The sequence below is a fragment of the Malaclemys terrapin genome, chromosome 10, assembly GCF_027887155.1.
Source record: "Malaclemys terrapin pileata isolate rMalTer1 chromosome 10, rMalTer1.hap1, whole genome shotgun sequence".
Lineage (NCBI taxonomy): Eukaryota > Metazoa > Chordata > Testudines > Emydidae > Malaclemys > Malaclemys terrapin.
This window is the reverse complement of record NC_071514.1, coordinates 67072458-67091547: the sequence shown is the minus strand read 5'-3', so window position 1 is coordinate 67091547 and position 19090 is coordinate 67072458. Positions and strand designations below refer to the sequence as shown.

At 40.0% G+C, this 19090-nt stretch overlaps 1 protein-coding gene across 2 annotated transcripts in view; it reads left to right on the top strand.

The window, feature by feature from the left end:
- The window catches only part of SHISA9 (shisa family member 9), a 266486-nt gene that overhangs the window by 7454 nt on the left and 239942 nt on the right, over nt 1–19090 (top strand). For both annotated transcript variants that reach the window (XM_054041003.1, XM_054041002.1), the window contains exon 2: nt 417–544. In XM_054041003.1, the coding sequence (XP_053896978.1) occupies nt 417–544 (128 nt within the window). The remainder of the gene's footprint in view (nt 1–416; nt 545–19090) is intronic.

Genomic DNA, 19090 nt, shown 5'->3' with positions numbered 1-19090 from the left:
CTTTAAAAATGGATTAAATGGTCCAAATCTGGTGACAAAGGAGACAAACAATGGTCAGTGAGGTACAGAAGTGAAAACACTTGCACTGAACCCTGAAGACATTAATAACACATGCCATATCATTCCTTTGCCTAAGGCCAGGGCTTTTGCAGGGGGCCAATTATTTTCTATGGCACAGTAATGGATCAGCTACTTATAGAGTATACACCTAGTGCCAGTCCTGCTCCTACTGAAGTCAGTGTCAAAACTCTCTTTGATGTCAATGGGAGCAGGCTCAGGCCCCTATTAAACTGTGACTCTGCAGTACATATGTTGTAATGTACAATATCGAGAACTAAAAAGACCAGAGTACATTGCAACTGCATTATAGATTTTGCAGCAGATTTATTCTAATTGAGTTAATTTTTGTTCTTCAGGGCTCTTGCTGATGTTATGCGACCTCAGGGTCCTTGCACAACAGATCACATGGAAAGAGACCTAAACATTGTAGTTCATGTGCAACATTATGAAAACATGGAGGCAAGGCCACCTGCAAATAATTTGCGTAAGTTGTATTATATTTTATCACTGTTTTGCCATGCGAGTGAATGAGATGATTATGATCAAAGGAGATAGGACATGGGTTCTTGTAAATCAGAAATTATTCCTTATAATGCCTTATTATTGAATTAGATTACATCAAGTACTTTACACTGTCAAAATGGCATTTTCAACTGAACTAAAGTTAAATTATTGCATTTATTTGGGATTAGTTTTGGTAGTTGGCTGCCATTTATTTCATATCTCTGTCTCTTATTTGAAAAGGCATTTTCATTCAGTTCTCAGATTATGACCTATTCACTGTTTTAGTATACTTGACAGAGAATACAAAAGTAGCCAAGTTTACAGTAAGACTTACAGGATGTTTAATAAGGCTGTAAAGTCCAAAAAGAAAATGTTTTGTGTAAGTATTTATACCACTCATACAACCGTAACGTCTGAACAGCTTCCAGAAATGCAGTAAACAGTAAGTGACAGGCATTTGTCACATGTGTCTCTTTCCCTCCCTTCCTCCCTTTTTCTCTCTCCAAAGAGATAATTAGGGGAGGATTGTTTTATTCTATTCTATTTTATTTTTAATATATATTATGTATTAATTTATTTTATATTAGCTGTGCTATGTGCTTGTATTATTGAAAGCAATGTCCAAAAAGTGCACCTCACACTTGGTATGGAATGTGGCAAGGCTTCAGGTGGCTCTTAGATCCTGTGCAAGCTTGTTCCATAGTCTTGGACAAACCCCTAAGAAAGCTCTTTTTCCTGCACAGATTAACTTTCCCTTTCTGCTGGGCAAGTTTCTGTGTGTGTATGTATTCAAATTCCAGGTGTTTGTGAAAGAAAACAGCATAATTCAGAATAGCAGGCTACAATGGAAAATTTTCTTTCTGTGTTGTCTATCTGCAATATGCATTCTACTGCAGAAGTATTATGGATTTACTTCTTGATGTGTTTTAAGTATATTTAAATCGCCAGCTAATTTTTCTTTCATATGTCATATGTCTTTCTACAACTATATAGAGCTGACAGTTTGAACATCTTTGACCAAGAAAATAGGTTTTGCTAGGATCATATTGTACAATTGTGTTGAAGCTATATCATATCATCTGCTGATAAAACTAGTGGGGGATGGAGGGTCAGAGAACCCAGATAAATAATGGCATTTCTCATAAATACCACTCTTTGGGGTGGTAGTAAAGGCTAGGTGTGATTTCTCCCTTCTGTGAATACCAGGTATCAAGAGAGAACAAAAGCTCCAACTTATGATGAAGCTATTATGTACGGTGAAGCCTGACCTCCTATTATAACCTGGATGCATAGCTTCCTAAGGAATCACTTGCCCTACACCATTGAGAGGGCAAAGTACAGAGCTTTACAGAAGCACCTAATTCCCCCCTTCTCCCCATCGACATCCACTCAAAAATACACCAGCTCCCAAAGGGAATTTACACTCCTGTCCCAATCAAAGAAGCCTTAACTGCAGGGAGCACATATGAACTTTCAAAGGTTTGATGTAAAGATGGGAGTGTGTGGTGTAGCCACTGCATCTATCCCTGCACTCCCATATACCAATTCTATGCTTATGCCTGGGGGAATTCTGTGCCAAAAAATAAAAAAGTCTGCGCACAAGATTTTAAAATTCTGCAAATGTTATTTGTCAAATACACTATATAATCACACCAGTTTCAATTATTTTGGTAATTTATTTAAAATTTCCTGAGGGGTAGAGAGTTAAAGAAACCCCTGTGACAACCCAGTTCCTGTTTCTCTTCCCCCTCCCCACCTTGAGACCAGCTGGAGTCCAGACATTCACACGCCTCCCAGCCAGGAGGCCAGACACTCACACCCCCAACTCCCCAGAGCTCATCCATGGCCCCAGCCCAGATACTCACACCCCCTATCCCCTCAGAGCCCAGTCACAGCCAAACACTCACATCCCCTACCCCCGCAGAGCCCAGCCGCAGCCCCCCTCAGCCCAGACACTCACACCCTCTTCTCCCTAGAGGCCAGGGATCCAGAGGGATGCTGGGTCCTGGGCTTGCACGGAGTTTCCTGCATGCCACCACCTCATTATTTCAGGACATGCTGGGAACTGCAGTTGCTGGGAACCCTCTAATTCTCTCCCCGAGCCTTGTCTTCTATTTGCGAGCTGGGCTCTGCTGGGTCCAGTGTCCCTAGTGGCAGCGAACATCTCTGCAGCCCATTTCTGTGGGACGAAAAGGAAATTCTGCATGCACATTAATTTCTGCAAAATTCTGCATTGCACAGTGATGCAGAATTCCCCCAGGAGTATATGCTGTTTGGTCTTCTCTGAATAAAAGGAGAAGCATATCCTTCCTATGATCAGGTTTTCAAGCAGGGAGGGTGCATAGTGGTAAAGCAATTAGGTGTGACCCCATTCATCCCCATATGTTAAAATAATGTTAAGAATCTAGGTTACAGATAAAAGCCAGGAAATGCACAACTTCTTATTTCATGGCTCATTTCTGGGTATTTCAGAAATCTTCACACTGGGCATTTAACAGACAGTACCTTATATACTGCGCTATATAAGCACAACACAGCAAATCTTTATTAACCTCATTGTATTTCTTAGATTTATCAATTTTAGGTACCATGTTTAATTCAATGAGAGTACGTTTACAGAACCAGGGTCTGAGTTAGTTTTTTAAAGGTACCTTAGACTTTTTGGTGCCAATCCTCAACTGATGTAAAATACCATAGGCCCATCTGACAATTTACACAAGCTGAGGATCTGCCCCTTTGTAGTTCATTTTCTTTGCTTTTCATGTTAATAAGTAAACGGAAATGAAATCTGGAATGAGTGCAGACATTGGCATGATATTCCTGTCAGGTTTATCATAGAGTTACATAAACAATTTTAAACATGTTTATTATATAACTGATAAATCATCATTGCTTTTGTGCCATTATAATCAGTCATGAAAATACATACTTAGACAAAATGGGATTAAGCCACTCAACAGCATTAACCGGTGCTTTAGAAGCTATTACATTCTGTCGAGTGCATATGTAGGGTACAGAGTGAAATCCTTTATGAAAAATATTTATGTGAAATTGGCAGTCAGTTTTCTACGTCAAATATTTTAGCAATTTGAAATGTTTATGGTGGAGTTATGAAAAACTAGAAAATTTGGCAGCACAATCACCAACCTGTAACAGTATGGCATTACCCAGTGCTAATGTTAAAGAAATGAGCAACCTTTTAAAATAGGTTTTTGCAAGCAAATAAATCTGAAACTTGAGTATGGTTCATAGGTCTATCACAAGTTACTACATCTGCAGAGCAGATGAAGTGATACAAAATTACTGCATCAGCTGATGGCTACTATAGTAGTAGTTCTTTTAAGTTACAACCTTCCGGAACACTTCAAAGTGAGACAGAAAATTGCTGTCACCAGTTCCTTGAAGTCATCCCTCTTGTATTGTTCCATGATGCAAGAAAGCAGGGAGTAGTTTCATAGCCACTATGTACTTTTCATTGAATTTTTTTTTCAAATGTATTAAAGGTTAATTTTTCAAAGCAAAGTATTATTCAAGAGTGTTCTAATTTGAGTGATTATTCATTTGCTGTTTCTGATCTCTTCAAATGCCACTTTGCTGATGCTGCCAAACCATACTGAAGCTGTTTCAGAAAGAAGAACTCTATCAAAATGAAATACCTTGCATGAACTCTGACATTGAAAAAGTCTAGAGACTTAAGCACAGTCTACTTTTTACTAAAGAAAAAGGATTTTCTAAGCACCATTCAATTAGCTTTGCTACTTGCCAAGATTAGGAATCCAACAAAAAGCTAAAGTCCTTCAGAATAAGTGCAAAATATTTCCATGTGTCTCCAGCCCAATGGATTGTAACTTACTTGGTTTGCCATTCTTCCTTTTCTGAATATCAATCTCGGTGGATTTGGAGAAGGACAGACTTTTGTCCTGTGCATATCTGAATCCAGAGAGTCTAAATACTCACCGCTTAAGTCTTCTTTGTTGTTACTATCCATATTTCTCTTCTAGTAATTTGGCTTTAATCCAAAATAAGGCACAACAGCTCCCCACATTTTCCTTCATCAACTTGCATTACCATTGAATAGTCCATTGACAGTAGGGTGACCAGATGTCCCATTTTTAAAGGGACAGTTCAGTTTTTGGGGACTTTTTCTTATATAGGCGCCTACTACCCCGTACCCCCATCCCGTTTTTTCACAGTTGCTATCTGGTAACCCTAATTGACAGTGAACAGCAAATATTCACCAAATAATATAGCATTCAAGGAAATATTAAAGAAAATTAATTGGTGAACAATTCTAAATATTTTAAAAATGTAGATATTTGGAAGTCAGGAAAATATTAAACCTTGTTGCAAAATCTTGTGTTGTATGTTTTTGTTAATTTCTTTTAAACTTTCATAATTCTTAAGAGAGCAGCATAGTGGATCAATCTTCTTTTGCCATATTTTTCCCATTGATTACTATGTTAGGAGTTGGTCATTTATTTAACTTGTCAAGATCATGACGTTGATGCAAAGTCTTTGAAGCTATGGTCCTCATCTCTGGAATATGCTTCCCACTATTATTCTTAAGTCTCATTCTGACAGCATAGTGAAACAAGTGGTTATGTTAGTGTTACCCACTGTCCTATAACTGGCAAAATCTCAGTTCCTATGTCCACAGTAATAACTCACCCTAAAGTAGTCAATCACCTTCCTAGTGCATTGACGGGAACCTGCAGATTCCCCCAGTTGTAGGTGACTAAAAAGGGAAGCCACTTCTACATTATGGATTTTTTTCTAAGGTGAAAATTGTTTGTATAAATTGTCTAAATTTTAATTGAGTTGGGAGAGTTATGGGTTATTTTCCAATTTTAATTTTTTATTATAATTTTTATTATAAGTTTTTATTATAAAACTACAGAAATGTGTAAGTGCAAGTGAATTGGCAGCGTTTATGTGAAGGATACATTTTGTTATACTGTAGTAAGTAGCCAGTGTTATAAAGGCCAAAGTTTTGGACTCCATAGAGCGGTGTTTCAATGTATTGAAAAGAACTATGTGTTTAGCCACTGTTTCCATTTGGGACAATGGATATTTAGAAAGAGGATGATTCTTTTGAAAGCTATTTTGTGCTAAAATAACATGTTCCACACTGTTGTGTATGGTTAGTTTGTCAAAACAGTAGGCTTAAAATGCGAACCTGTGTACTGTATTTTATCTGCGTTTGTTCTGCTTTATGCTACTCCTGGGGGACGCCACGAGAAGGCAGAAGAAATGTCCCCTAAAGATCACCTGCCACACTGCCTTGATCTAGAAGTTAGCAGGAGAGAAGCTGGGGAGTAGAGGCAAATGTTTGACAAACCTCAGTCCTGTTGCTGGTATGTGCTAGATTGGAATATTGTGGAGCAGTTGGGGGGGGAGGGGAGGAGAGGGAATGGGGAAAGCCAGCATACGCATCTCATTGATTTGGAGCTGAATACAGCTACCCATATTGTTAGTGGCTGCATTATGTGTTGGCTCATATAGCTCCCTCAAAATTTTGCCATTACCCTTTAAACTGCAGGGAGGGCTATGATGGATGAACACAACCTGCTGCACACCAAGCTGACAATGATTCCAATAGTGTAAATATACAATTCACACTTACTACAAGAAGATCTGCCTGGAAGAAGACACCCACACCTGCAGTTCCTCCTGACTTGCTATGATTGACTTTGCAACATCCTTTCATGGCAGCTATTCACACACTCATGTCCAGTACTGCCAGTCTAGTGCCAATCTAGGATGAACGGTGGCATATCAGGGTCATGGGCTAGGGCCTTGGAGAGTGGCAGCAACTCTGGCATAGAGAGACAGGCATGCAGATGAATTTCAGAAGCCCTAACTTACATCCACCTGTTAGCAGCCTGTTAAGCGTAGTCCAGGATCTGCATCCCATGTTGCATACTGGAACAGCCAGAGTGAATGCCCAGTGCAGAAATTTGGCTTAGCCCACTTTTCAGTGGGACTGTGAGGCAGCAATGCAGATGATGAAACGTGGTGCAGGAGTGCACAATCACAAGATTGGAGGGTGGACTGCAATACCTTGCTAGCTTTGATGATGCAGCAGTTAGATGACTGAAAAAATGTACATATTGACTTGGGATATATACAAAAGAAGAAGTCAAACAGTAATCAAAGGATGTTGACATTCTGGATAATCATTGTGTTAAGGCCTCCTAATATAGGGCTGGTCAAAAATTCTCTTTCAAAAACTGATTTTTTGGATGAAAATTGTTTTTTCAACTAAATGAAAAATGTTGCGGAAAGCCTTTTTCTGTGGAAAAATGTGATTTAAAAAAAACAACCCAAGAATATGAAAACTGAGAACTTTTTTCCCCCAACGAAAAGTGAAATTTTTGTGAAGACAGAACCCCCCAGCTCTAGTAGCAAACTAGCAGAATATAACAAAGTTGGCAATATTTCAGGACCTCTTTTCAAAAAAGCAAAATCTGAGGTCCTGTGAAAAACTGTGTGGCTCATGCAGAAGTGCAATTACTGTGACTGCATACACAAAGCAGATATTTGTGCACACAAATGACAAGTTAGTAGAAAACTGTCCCTCCTGAGATTATGCCATTTTGAAAATTAAGTTTTCAGTGTCATCACATGACAAAATCCCATCTACAAATATAAAATAGTGACACACTGACATTTTAAAAACAACCAAGTAGCCTCAAATGCAACTTGCTTTTGAACAAGTAAAAGGTGTATCAGAAATTGACAGTGGAGAGGAAACATGGCCTAGTAGTTAAAGACAGGGCCGCCTGGGGAGGGGGGGGCGCAAGTGGGGCAATTTGCTCCAGGCCCCCACGAGAATATAGTATTCTATAGTATTGCAACTTTTTTTTATGGAAGGGGCCCCCGAAATTGCTTTGCCCAGGGCCCCCTGAATCCTCTGGGCAGCCCTGGTTAAAGAGCATTGTATGGTGTCAGGAGATTTGGGGTCTATCTCCAGTTCTGCCACAGATGGTACTATAATATTACTATTTCATTTAGTGTGAAAATATTTTCAAAGGACTGTCTGCCAGCTGATGGCATATGTTTTTTCTTTTTTCTTTAAGATTTTTGATGCAAACAAGCAAAAAAAAATGAAGAAACTTTGTTTTGTTTTAAGGCTAGTAGTTAAAGTTAAGTATCTACTATGTTATGTTATACTGAATTGGGTCTGATAAGAAGAAGTAGGAAGTTGACTGCAAAATACGTTTATGCAATATCCAGGCATATAAATAGAGTGAACTATATTATATACAAATACAATTTATTCTAGAGTATATTGAGGCAACATTTATAATGGCCCTGATCTTGCTCCCAGAGAAAGTATTACTGTGGCCACCAGTGACAGCAAGATCGGCACTTATATCCATTGCTTGATACTGGCAGAAAGAAAGTTAGGATTTGCAAGAATTTCCGCAGTTGCCTATATTTATTTAGAATGCATGAGCAATAAATAAAACACTCCTTGGACAAATGAGTTATTTTTATGTTTAAAAAATACATTTGCAACAAAAATGTTACCTCAGATGATTCATTAAATCCTGACCTGTTTCTAGAATATTTTTGCTTATGCATAAATCTTATTGCTGCTAATAGGAAATAAGTATGGAGGCATCATGAAGAGATTACATTTTAGAGCAGGGCTAAAGGTTGCTACTCCTGTAAATGGAAGGTCCTTGGAGCCTCAATACTATATAGTAAGTTTACTGACATGATATCTGTTGACCATGTAATTTCACAGTTAATTAACTAGCCATTATTGAGAATTTGTAAAGTTATTATTCTGGGTAAAATACTGTCCTTGATCTGGGCCTTAAACTTCCACTGTATATTTCCATATATCTGCATATTGATGACAAAGGACTGAGTACATGATTATTTGCATCCTCAGCATTCAGGCTATATAGTTACAGTAAAATGCTCTTCTGGGCCTGGTTATGTACGGGCTGTTGCCCAGAGGAATTGGAGTGTATTCTCCATATGTTCTTCTTTGGTTGCTCAACTTCTTCCAGACAGAAGATGCAAGTGGAGTCCAAGAACCCAGCCTTTACTGGAAAGATTCCACCCACATCTGCTGAGCAAGAAGATGGAGAATAACAGGAGGTGTTGAGCCACCAAAGGGGTATCCGAGGTTAGCCAGGCGATGGGCATTCCTGTGAAAGTGAACTCGAACTGTTGATGAGGGGGCCAGAGTTAGGGAAGAATGAGGGCAAGTGAAAATGCTAGCATAGGTTCAAGGCGCAGGACTGGCATGCTTGTGAGAAGCAAGAGTGCTGTGGATGGGAGAGGGGACTGTGTAGTCAGTATGGGGGAATGGGTTGTGGACTGCTGACTTGGAAGAGGTTCTACAACATGGTTGGGAGTGGGGAAGTGATGACTTAGGAAGGAACAAGAACAGGGCAGACACTGCTGTTGTAATGGGTGGGACAGACATGGAGCTGGGGCTGTATTAGTTTTTTATTTTCCTATTTCATATATCACCACAAATTAAAAGTTTTCACTAACTCCTGATAAATAGGAAAACCAAATAAGCCTTCAGATAATGCCAAATGTATGAACTAAAAGGGAAGACAGGTGAGTATAAAGAGAGGACACACTTATCTATCCATTTAAATAATCAAGTAAATGAAAATTGATCAAAGAATGAAATACTCTACCAAGCAGATTTTATGCTGCATTGCTGTATATAGCTGATAATCTGCTGATTTGGAGCTAAACACAGATGAAGGGTTTCATTGGCCCTCAAAGGTCTCCATAGATTTGGGTGATTTCTCATTTGTCATCATTCTTCTAGTCCATTTTTTATAATCTGCTTTCTTTTCCCCCTTTAGCATGCACAGAAGCCATTGATAGTACTAAAGCCATTGATAGTACCAGCTGTTTCTGACACTCAGCTGTAAGACCCTACTGTTGTAAAACTTAAGTCCATACAAAAAAGCAGGTAATTTTAAACAAACAAAGAAAAATCCCAAATGCTTCAGCTAAGAGGAACAATGAACTGGAAGGGAAAATGTTGCAACAATAATGATCTGCAGGGCTTTCCATGCTGCAACCAGTTATGCCTGTGCTTAACTCTTAATCACATGAGTAGTCTCCTTGACTTCAGTGGGATTGCTCATGTGCGTAAAGTTAATCATGTGAATATGTATTTGCAATACTGGCACTCAATTTAGAAATTTAAATTTAGGCCTTAGTCATTAGTGTCATTATGTAAAAAAATGTTTTACTAGGGCTTATACAACCTAGATGAAAGCAGTTTATATTATTTGAAGTATCTGATCTTTAGAAATAGTTTTAGACTAATTGATGCATCAAGACTCCTATGCAAAAAAACTTCTACGGTTAAGGTAGCCCTGGTATACGGGACATGGCTATTTACTGCATTTTGCCTGTTACCTACAATGAGTGGATAAACTCTCATTTTATATCATTCACCCAGCAAAACAAATTCATCTTCTTCCAAGAGAAATCTACAACTACCACCACCACCAAAGGAGCACAGTATTTTTTTTATGTCTTGTAGTTTCTGACTGAGGTTAAAACCACAATCTGCATTGTCACAACTACACCATTTCCAGCTCCTGACTTCAGTTAATATTATGCACATACAGTGGGATTCATAGCATTTGCAGGTTGCTGAAGGGATTTTTGTTAATATAATTATGGTTACAGAGATGAATATGAGAACTCCAAGCCTCCCATGTTGGAAGCAAAACCTTCCAATCTAAAATTACAGTAAGTGAATGCGCACTTCATTGATCTCCTACATGGATTCAATCAGTCATTATAACTCACTGTTTAATTATTTCTGAATTTGTGTTAACCATTTTCTGTTAATCATTAATATAAAATGTAACTAGTTTACATTTCATATTTTAATACAGATACATGATACTGATTTATAATAAGATGTTATGAACCTTCCTGAAAAAACAGTAAGTATTCTCAAGGAAGTTAATTATTGTCACAGTTCAGGGCAACTGCACTTGTATTCCCCCTCTGTGATGCAGCAAGGGCACCCATTCTCAGGCTTCCAGCACCTTAGTTGTCACCTCTCTTAGTCAGAGACCTCTCCCCCTGCTTACCAGGGTTTTTCCAAGCTGTACAGTACCTTGCCTACTTTATTCTTCCCCAGCAAGGCAGACCGCATAAACAGGACTGCATCTGCGCTTTGCTTATTCTTCGAAGGGTATCCACAGTGTAATTAACCACAGTTAAGTTACTACATAGCTATTTCTAAGCAACTACACTTATTCTTAAGGTAAAAGCATTACAGAGAAAACACATTAAAAACAATAAAAGAACCTACACACATACTATTACGCTTAGCAGAGATCCCCCCAAAACTCCAGTAGGAGCTCTGGCACATGTCAATCCTTCCTACTCTTCCCTAAGGATTAATGCCCTTTCCTTGGATGGAAAGTTTTCCCTGTTTGCTGGATCAGAATGAAAGGCCTGAGTCAGTTTTAACTCAGGCTATTTATCAAAAAATCCTTTGTTTTTCCCTGGAAAATTGAGTTTGAATCCGTATATGCCAGCCTCTCTTGGAAATTCTATAACCTGAGTGAACTTGTCTAACTACCCCACACCATTCTTAGTTCCTGGAGTTCTGTGGTCCCCTTCCCAACATAGAATTACATACAGTCCCCTCAATACTACATAAACATTTGTATTTTTAATACAGTGAATTCCTAAAATGCTTCATTCAGTAAGGAAAAACAATTCAATAGTTTGCCTGGTATAGTGTAAGATATTGTCACTTAGAATCTAAAAAGAATCTCTTATCAGTTTACTGGGGGAGTGGGGGAATAGGATAAATATGTCATTAAGCAGTGACTACATTCATTAACTTAAATTATGTTAAAAGCAGAAGTACGGTCTCTATTGGTGGTTTATAAAATATCAGTGCTCAATGCACTATAGCGACACTGCGGGGGGGGAGGGCCTCAGCTTGTGTAAGTTATCTCCATTCCATTGATTTTAATAGAGCTATGACAATTTATACCAGCTAAGGCTCTGCCCCCAATCCGACGGTAGGGCCACCAATATTGCAGAGACTTACCCATGTGATTAACTCTATACACAGTGAATCCTGTTGACTTTAATGGAACGAATCACAGTACATACAGTTAAACACACATGTAAATCTTTGCAGGAGTGGAACCTAATTTTGTTGGAGCAAGGACTACAGGAGTGTGTCCTTGGTATAAAGTCAGCACTGTGCACCAAAAGTTGCTCTAGTAGGCTTCATAGAGCTCTTCTTGATTTTAAAGTGTTTGTCAGCTATGATTTCCATGGGAAATCAGTGAGAACGATATTATGGATGCTGTTTTGTGCGGAGGCTATCACATTCATTTAGGGCTGGCTTCAGATTTCATTGAAGTCAGTGGAATTTGGATTGAAACCATTGGGTTTCCATTGACTTAAATGGAGCTGTGACAATTTATACCAGCTGTGGGTCTGCCTGTGACAGGGTTTGCTATTCACTGCTAGATCACCTCCTTCTGGCTTGTCTGGAGATTAGCTCTCAGCCAGTCTGTTCACCCTCCTTTGGTTGCTCACCCTGTGGTCTCTCTCTGGAGTCAGGTTACTAATTCTTCATGACTTGGGGTGCTCCCTTGTCATGGTTTGGCCCTCTGTCCAGGTCACTATCACTTTCTCCTTCTGGGGTATCAAAGTCCCTCTGGACAAACTGTCTTAGGCAGTCTTCAGTTCCACTGCTGATCTGTGCCACTTCCCCAGTGGCTGGTAGGGGAACCCAGGCCTGTCCAATGGTCTGGGTTCCAGCCCAGGGACCCTTAGACTAGCAACCACAGTTTACATAATCCCAGATCCTGTGGCTGCTTCCTTAGTCTCCTTCCTACTTTACCTTATCTTCTAACCCATCCCGTGTTACCACTTGAGCTTCCCCTGCTCCCTGCATCTACTTCACCCGCTCTTGGGTTCTGACCAGACTATAGTCCAAGTCAGAATCCCAGGGCTTACTCTCCTGTTAGACCTGCTTGTCTCTTGCCAACTCCCATCCTCTCTGGGGAGTGAGGACAGTGGCTTCTTCTCTTTATGCCTATCCCAGCTCCTCTCACAACTGGGCTTCAGCCATTGAGCATTATTAAAGTTATGTTTTAGTCTGGGGTATTTTTAGTAAAAGTCACAGACAGGTCACAGGCAGTAAACAAAAATTAATGGCCCGTGACCTGTCCATGACTTTTACTATATACCCCTAACTAAAACTGGAGGGGTGCTCAGGAGGGTGGCCCTGGGGGCACCATGGGTGCTGTGCGGGGGTGGGGCAGGCTGCGGCCCCAGGGGGTGCTGTGGGTCGGGGGAGGTGGTTGGTGGGACTTGGGCAGGCTCCCTAGCTGGCTCATGGGAAGCGGTGACCCCAGCTCCTAGCTCCAGGTGCTGGCTCTGTTCCACCCCAAAGCCTGGTTCTGCAGCTCCAATTGGCTGGGAACTGTGGCCAATGGGAGCTGAAGGGGCGGTGGAGGCAGCATGTGGAGCTAGGAGCTGAGGGAGGGGAGTTGCTGCCATTCTGGGGAGCCCACCCCAGTAAGCACTACCCTGCACTCCAACCCCCAGCACGGAGCTCCCCCCACTCCCCCAACTCCTGCTGCTGGAGGGCGAGGAGGGCCCAAGACTGCCTGAGCAGCGGCCGCTGCGCCTGGCCCAGGGGCTGCCTGAGCTGCTCACATAGCCCCTGGGCTGAGCACACCAGCCGCTGCAGAAGTCACTGAGGTCATGGAAAGTCACAGAATCCGTGACAAAGATGGAGCCCTAAGCATTATCAGTCCTGACGCTCCTCCAGGCAGAGCCTGTCACAGGCTTATTTGGTCCTTTTTACCCAGTCAGGCTTTGTGTGGTAGAGACCCCATCACAATGCCCCTATGTGATCACTACCATTAAAAACTTCAGAATGTGCAAGAAAGGTCCTTTTTTTGGTTATTGCCTTCTTTATTATGCAATATGAACATACTTTTCTCCATTTGATATATAATCATTTTAGCATGCTTTTAATTTGGCATATTTTAATAAAACATTTAACGTAAAAAGGTATTTGAGAGACGTACAGCCATAGTTAATTATCACAGATTTATTTAATTTTGTGGTAATTAAAATTATAGTATTAAAATTCTGTTCTTAAACATCTATTTAGCATAAATTTTACAGTTTATAATACAGTTTAATTAAATGAATGTCTCATTAATAAAACAAAAATTGTTCCACAATTGAAAAGATTGCAATAATATTGTATTATATGGGCAGTTTCAGTCTACAACAACAAAATTGGAAAGTATAGAGTAAAAACAAAACACTCATTTTGCTGTGGTTCATGGCACTTCTGATATATTGTCATATTATACATGGGAAGCATTTATTCACTAGTAGATGCGGTCTAATATTGAAGTCTGATTTGACTCTGAGAAGAACTTCTTCACTTCCTGGGTGATTCAGTTTCTTCTTTTGCATCATCAAGAGAATTGTTTACTAAGGGTCCATTTCTGCAGACACTTGCTACTAAATGTTCATGCTTTCTGCTGTCCACTGTTCCTCAGAGAAAAAATAAAAAAGGAGTGCTCACAATAATAAGCACTTGGGACTAGCTTGGCACTTTAGAAGCTATATTTTTTATCTGTTACATCTTCTTAATGTGGCAAGTTCTCACAATTTACCCCTTTTCATGATCTTAAAATAGTGTACAGCTCTTTGACAGATACAATTATAATTTGCTTGGGGTTGACCAACATTTAGTAAAATATACTTCTATTAATAATTGTCAGCAGCATCAGGCATCACTGTTTCATTGATATTAAAATCTAACATCTTGATGGAAAAGTCCGAGTCCACTCATGGTGTAACTCTGCTTGGAAAAAAGTTTGGACTCCTGTTTTCTTAAAATGGAATGTACAGCTTTATAAAGCCCAAGGTATTGTAGCATGAGTCACCTGGTTAAAAGGCAGGCAAAAGGTACCTTTCGTTTCTAGTGTTGGTTTGCCAACAATGTCATATGTAGAAATTGCATTTGTATGCCAAAATATAATTCTTAATTGCTAGCTTAAAGCTTAATCATCTTTCTAAGTCTGTTCCCATCTCCACCCCCATGTTAGTTGTCTCAAAAAAAAAAATCACAGCAATGGTAAAGAACATGGATACATTCATATGCTGGTTTCAGATAAGGATACAAGACCAGATATAAACTGTTGCAAGCTGCAGATGCACTTATATCTTTTCCATTCCGGCTGAGTGAAACTTTGATGCTAAATTTATGGTTTAAAATAGTTACATCCTGTAAGATCACCTCTCTTTTATTACTTCATCTTTTAATCCATAGATACTAACTTTACCAGCCTGCATCAGAAATCAGTGGTTACAAGATAAAAGTGGTGAGGTTGGCTGCATACATTAAAAAGCTTATAAATATACTTTGCAGCATTACTTGGCAATTATGAAATGCTATTCAGTGTAAGGTAATATTTTCAAAAAAATTCAATCCACCAAATTCAATCACAAATGTTTTTTCAGTAGCTTTGTTCCATTTAATTTATATTTACTGCTTTATATCATAACTTGCTTTGAAATGTACGTGTCAGTGCCGACTCCAGTTTCATTATTATAAAATAAAGCTAAGAAGGGAATTGAGTATGTTTAATATTTATGAAATGGCTATATTGTTGATATGGATAATAAAATATAATGAGCGCAAATCTCCACAGCTGATGCAAAGCTACAATAATCATTCACAGATAATTACAATATCAATTCAAATATATTATTAAGTATCATTAAACCTTAAAACTTTAAATTTTATTTTTTGCTACTATATCAAAACAGTATTCTTAATACTTTGTAAAAAAGGGAACATTATTCATACTTCACATATAGTTCATAACTGAGCAAGCATCCAACTCTAAGAAATGTATTTGCCTTGTTCTTTTTTATTGGCAACAAGGAAAAATTGAAGCCCATATATGAGCTTCTGACATTGACTTTATAATTTCTAAAATATGTTCCAAGATAATGTCATTTTGTTTCAGGATCAAATCCTTGACACTTGAAAAAGTACACAGATGACAAATCTAGTGGATCAGAAATTTGGGTGTATTATTGTTATTAGTAATTATATTCTATTTAGTTTAGGATAGTGCCCAAGATCTGCTAAGTGATTACCAAACACAAAAGACGACATGGCTCTTGCTCTGAAGAGTTTCCTGGCTGCATTAGTTCATATTTTGGTTTCTACAACTGTAGCTATGAGAGGGCTCTCTTTACATGCAGTTGTTCTTCCAGGTCTAATCTGATCAGTGATTTTTTATTTTTATTCCTCAATTGTTTTCTTAATGTGTTTCCAATGCATAATAAACCTTGTGTTTCCCATTATTTATTAACCCTGGAATGCTGTCATTTCTGCTGCCTGTAACAACCTTGCTCCTTTCAGTGATTAGAAACAGTATTTGCTGAAACACAGTTGTCTTTTTCTAGAAAGTTCAGGATCTCAAAAGATAATCTGAAATATTCTATGATGGTCCACCCTGGACAGCATGCAAAGCAATATATCAGAAAGCTCCTTTGCTGGCTCCAGCATCATGTCATGTTACTGGCTTCAGGGCATTCAGAATTAATTTCCTGATCCTCACCTTCCTCCCCAAATGCTTAAATTACAGAGAGCTGATAACAGGTACTGTTGGAGGAATAACCATAGAGGGGATAGATATGTTGTTTGACATTTGCTACAATTGAAGAGTTTTGCCAATGACTTCAGTGGTAGCTAGGTTAAGCTAACAGGGTAAAATCCTGGCCATGTTGGAAGTTAATTGCAAAAATCTCATTGATTTTGATGAGGAAAGGATTTCACCCATAAAGTCTAATGACTTATAAAGGATTGCATTAAAATACAACTCATATAGGCCTGATCCATCTCTCATAGAAGCCAATGGGTCTTCAATGGGACAAAGATAAGGAGCTATGCAGAATACTCACTCCCCTGCTGCCTGCGCTTCTCAAGAAGAGCCTTATATTATGTTCATGGCATATACAGAGAGAGTTGGAAACAAACCATAGAGTACCCTTATTGGAAGGTGGCACAATAACGCTGCTTTATGTCTTACAATCCAGAACCCTAATTCAAGATCCAAAGACACAGAGAGAGATAAAGCAGGTCGCTTCCTAAGGCAGAGAGGCACAGTTCAACCCACATTGCTTTAGGTAGGCTCTTTGCAAACTGCCTGCACAAGCTCCAGGTCTCATGCTTCCATAGAGAGCCTTCTAGCCTGCAAGTGATAGCTTGTAATTTAATTTTAATGCACCACACATAAGAATGGCCATACTAGGTCAGATCAGTGATCCAATTAGCCCAGTATCCTGTCTTCCGACAGTGGCCAATGTCAGATGCTTCAGAGGGAATTAAAAGAACAGGACAATTTCGAGTTATCCATCACAGTTTATGTGAGGAATTCAAAGTAGAGATGTAAATAACATTTAAAAAAAGTAAACATTTAAACTATTAACATTTTACCAGTTAAACCTTTAAACTGTAGGATCCATTTCCTCCCCATGAGCCTGGGATCCTGGCTGCTGCCTTGCATGGCCAGGGCTCTGCTGCCACCCCGTGCCCAGAATCCCGGCTGCCACCCTGTGTGCCTGGGGCTCTGCTGCTGTCCTGTGCCACGGAGTCCTGGGCACGGGGCTGACAGCTGGGATCCTGGGGGTATGGCAGCAGCCAGGACCCCGGGGGGACCTGGGGTGCAGGCATGGCAGCAGAGCCCCAGGCACGCGGGGCAGCACTTGGGATGGGGGGGGGACAGCAGCTGGGATTGTGGGGGCGGGGTAGCAGCAGAGTTTAAATGTTAACCGGAATACCTTACTGATAAGACTAATGCTTATCGGTTAATTGGTTAACAGTTTACATCTCTAATTCAAAGCAGAAAAAGGAACAAAGAATGTTTATTCCAAAGAACAATATAAAATAGTCAGTGAAAGTAGAGTGCAAATTACCAAATAAAGAGCGAATTATACCTTCCTGAGAAGGATATTATAAAATCCAGGAAACTTCATTAAGTTCAGAGTTTTGTTCCAATTGTCCAATGATTGGTGATAGACTTGGAAATCTACAAAGGAGGCAAAGGGTGCAACTTCCAGATCTTTGCCACCCATGGGAAAAGGAAACCCCAGTCCTGTATGGGTTGCCCCCTCCATGCTACTACTCTAGGCCCCTCCTCTTTGGCAGTGTGGCTGCTGTAGGAGCAGTAGTTCCATTAGTCAGAAAACATGCCTGCAAACCTCTCAGAGGGGAACATTTTGCATCAGGCTTGATTCTTTACTACTTCCAAGCTCTCAGGGAAGCTATCACAAGCTGGCTACATTTCCACAGTTCTCAGCCACCCCTCTCTGGCTCAAGTTAAAGTGTCAGCCTGAAGCTTTAACTTATGCCATTGTCATAAAGTCTCTTTGGGACCTTATACTAGTGGAGAAGTGGATATACGGGAATTTGCTCTGCCATGCCCCTGTCTCATGTCCCTTCCCTCCTCTTACCACCAGGGGTGGAGGGTTCCAGTGCAAGAAGTGTTAGAGCCAGCAGAGAAGCTGGCTTCCACCAGCTTTAGGCCATAAATGGCACACACTTGGTGTACTAGGGAATCTGGCCAATGGAGTATAAATTAATGCAAGCAGAATTCATGTAGGCACTGACATCTAAATAGATATGTTTCTTCTTGGGCAAATGCAGAAAAAGCAGCTCTTCCTCCTGACCCCCCCCCAGTTTCATGGAGCACACGTGTAAGCATATTTACAAGGGAAGGAGGAGGGAGGGAGGATGCTACAAGGAAGCAATCCCTTTTTCACCTATTCTGACATATCACAAGGTTTGAGTTCACTGCTGTAATTGCTCACAATGACTGCAGTGGGACTATTTGTCTAAGGCCAGCAGGATTTAATCCATGTCAAAATGCGTCTAGATCAATTTCAAGATAAATATTGAGTTGTGCTCTACGATAAGAATGAATTCTTTTTAAATCAGTCCCTGTGACTACAACTTCATAAAGCATTTCTAAATATTATGGACCATATTCTCAGCTTCACCCCAATCCCTTAGTGCCACTAGGTAGTGTCGAGGGAGATGAGGATACTGGTAATTTTCTTTTTGGGGAGTTGGATTCTATCCTCTGTTGTCCTTGGTGCAGAGGGCGTGTCACAGGTTTAGAAGGGGATGGCATGTTGGACAAGTGAGCAGGCGGTTTGGCCAATGTGCAAAGTGCTCTGGCAATTCCCAGCTGCTGTATGCTGGTGTTCCCTAGGCTGGGGCTGGGCAGAGAATCAGGGAACTGTAACTCTCTTCCTAACAGCCCCAGTCTGCTGCACCTCAGCAAGTGATTAATTTCTAAGGATAATTTCTGCATTTATATAATGAATTGAAATGTTCTTCCAAGCTGCAATGACAGAAAACTAAGTTTTTGCAGGAATAATCCAGTTTCCTTTTAAAGTTTCAAATTAATTTCTAAATAGCAAGTGGGACTATGAGGAA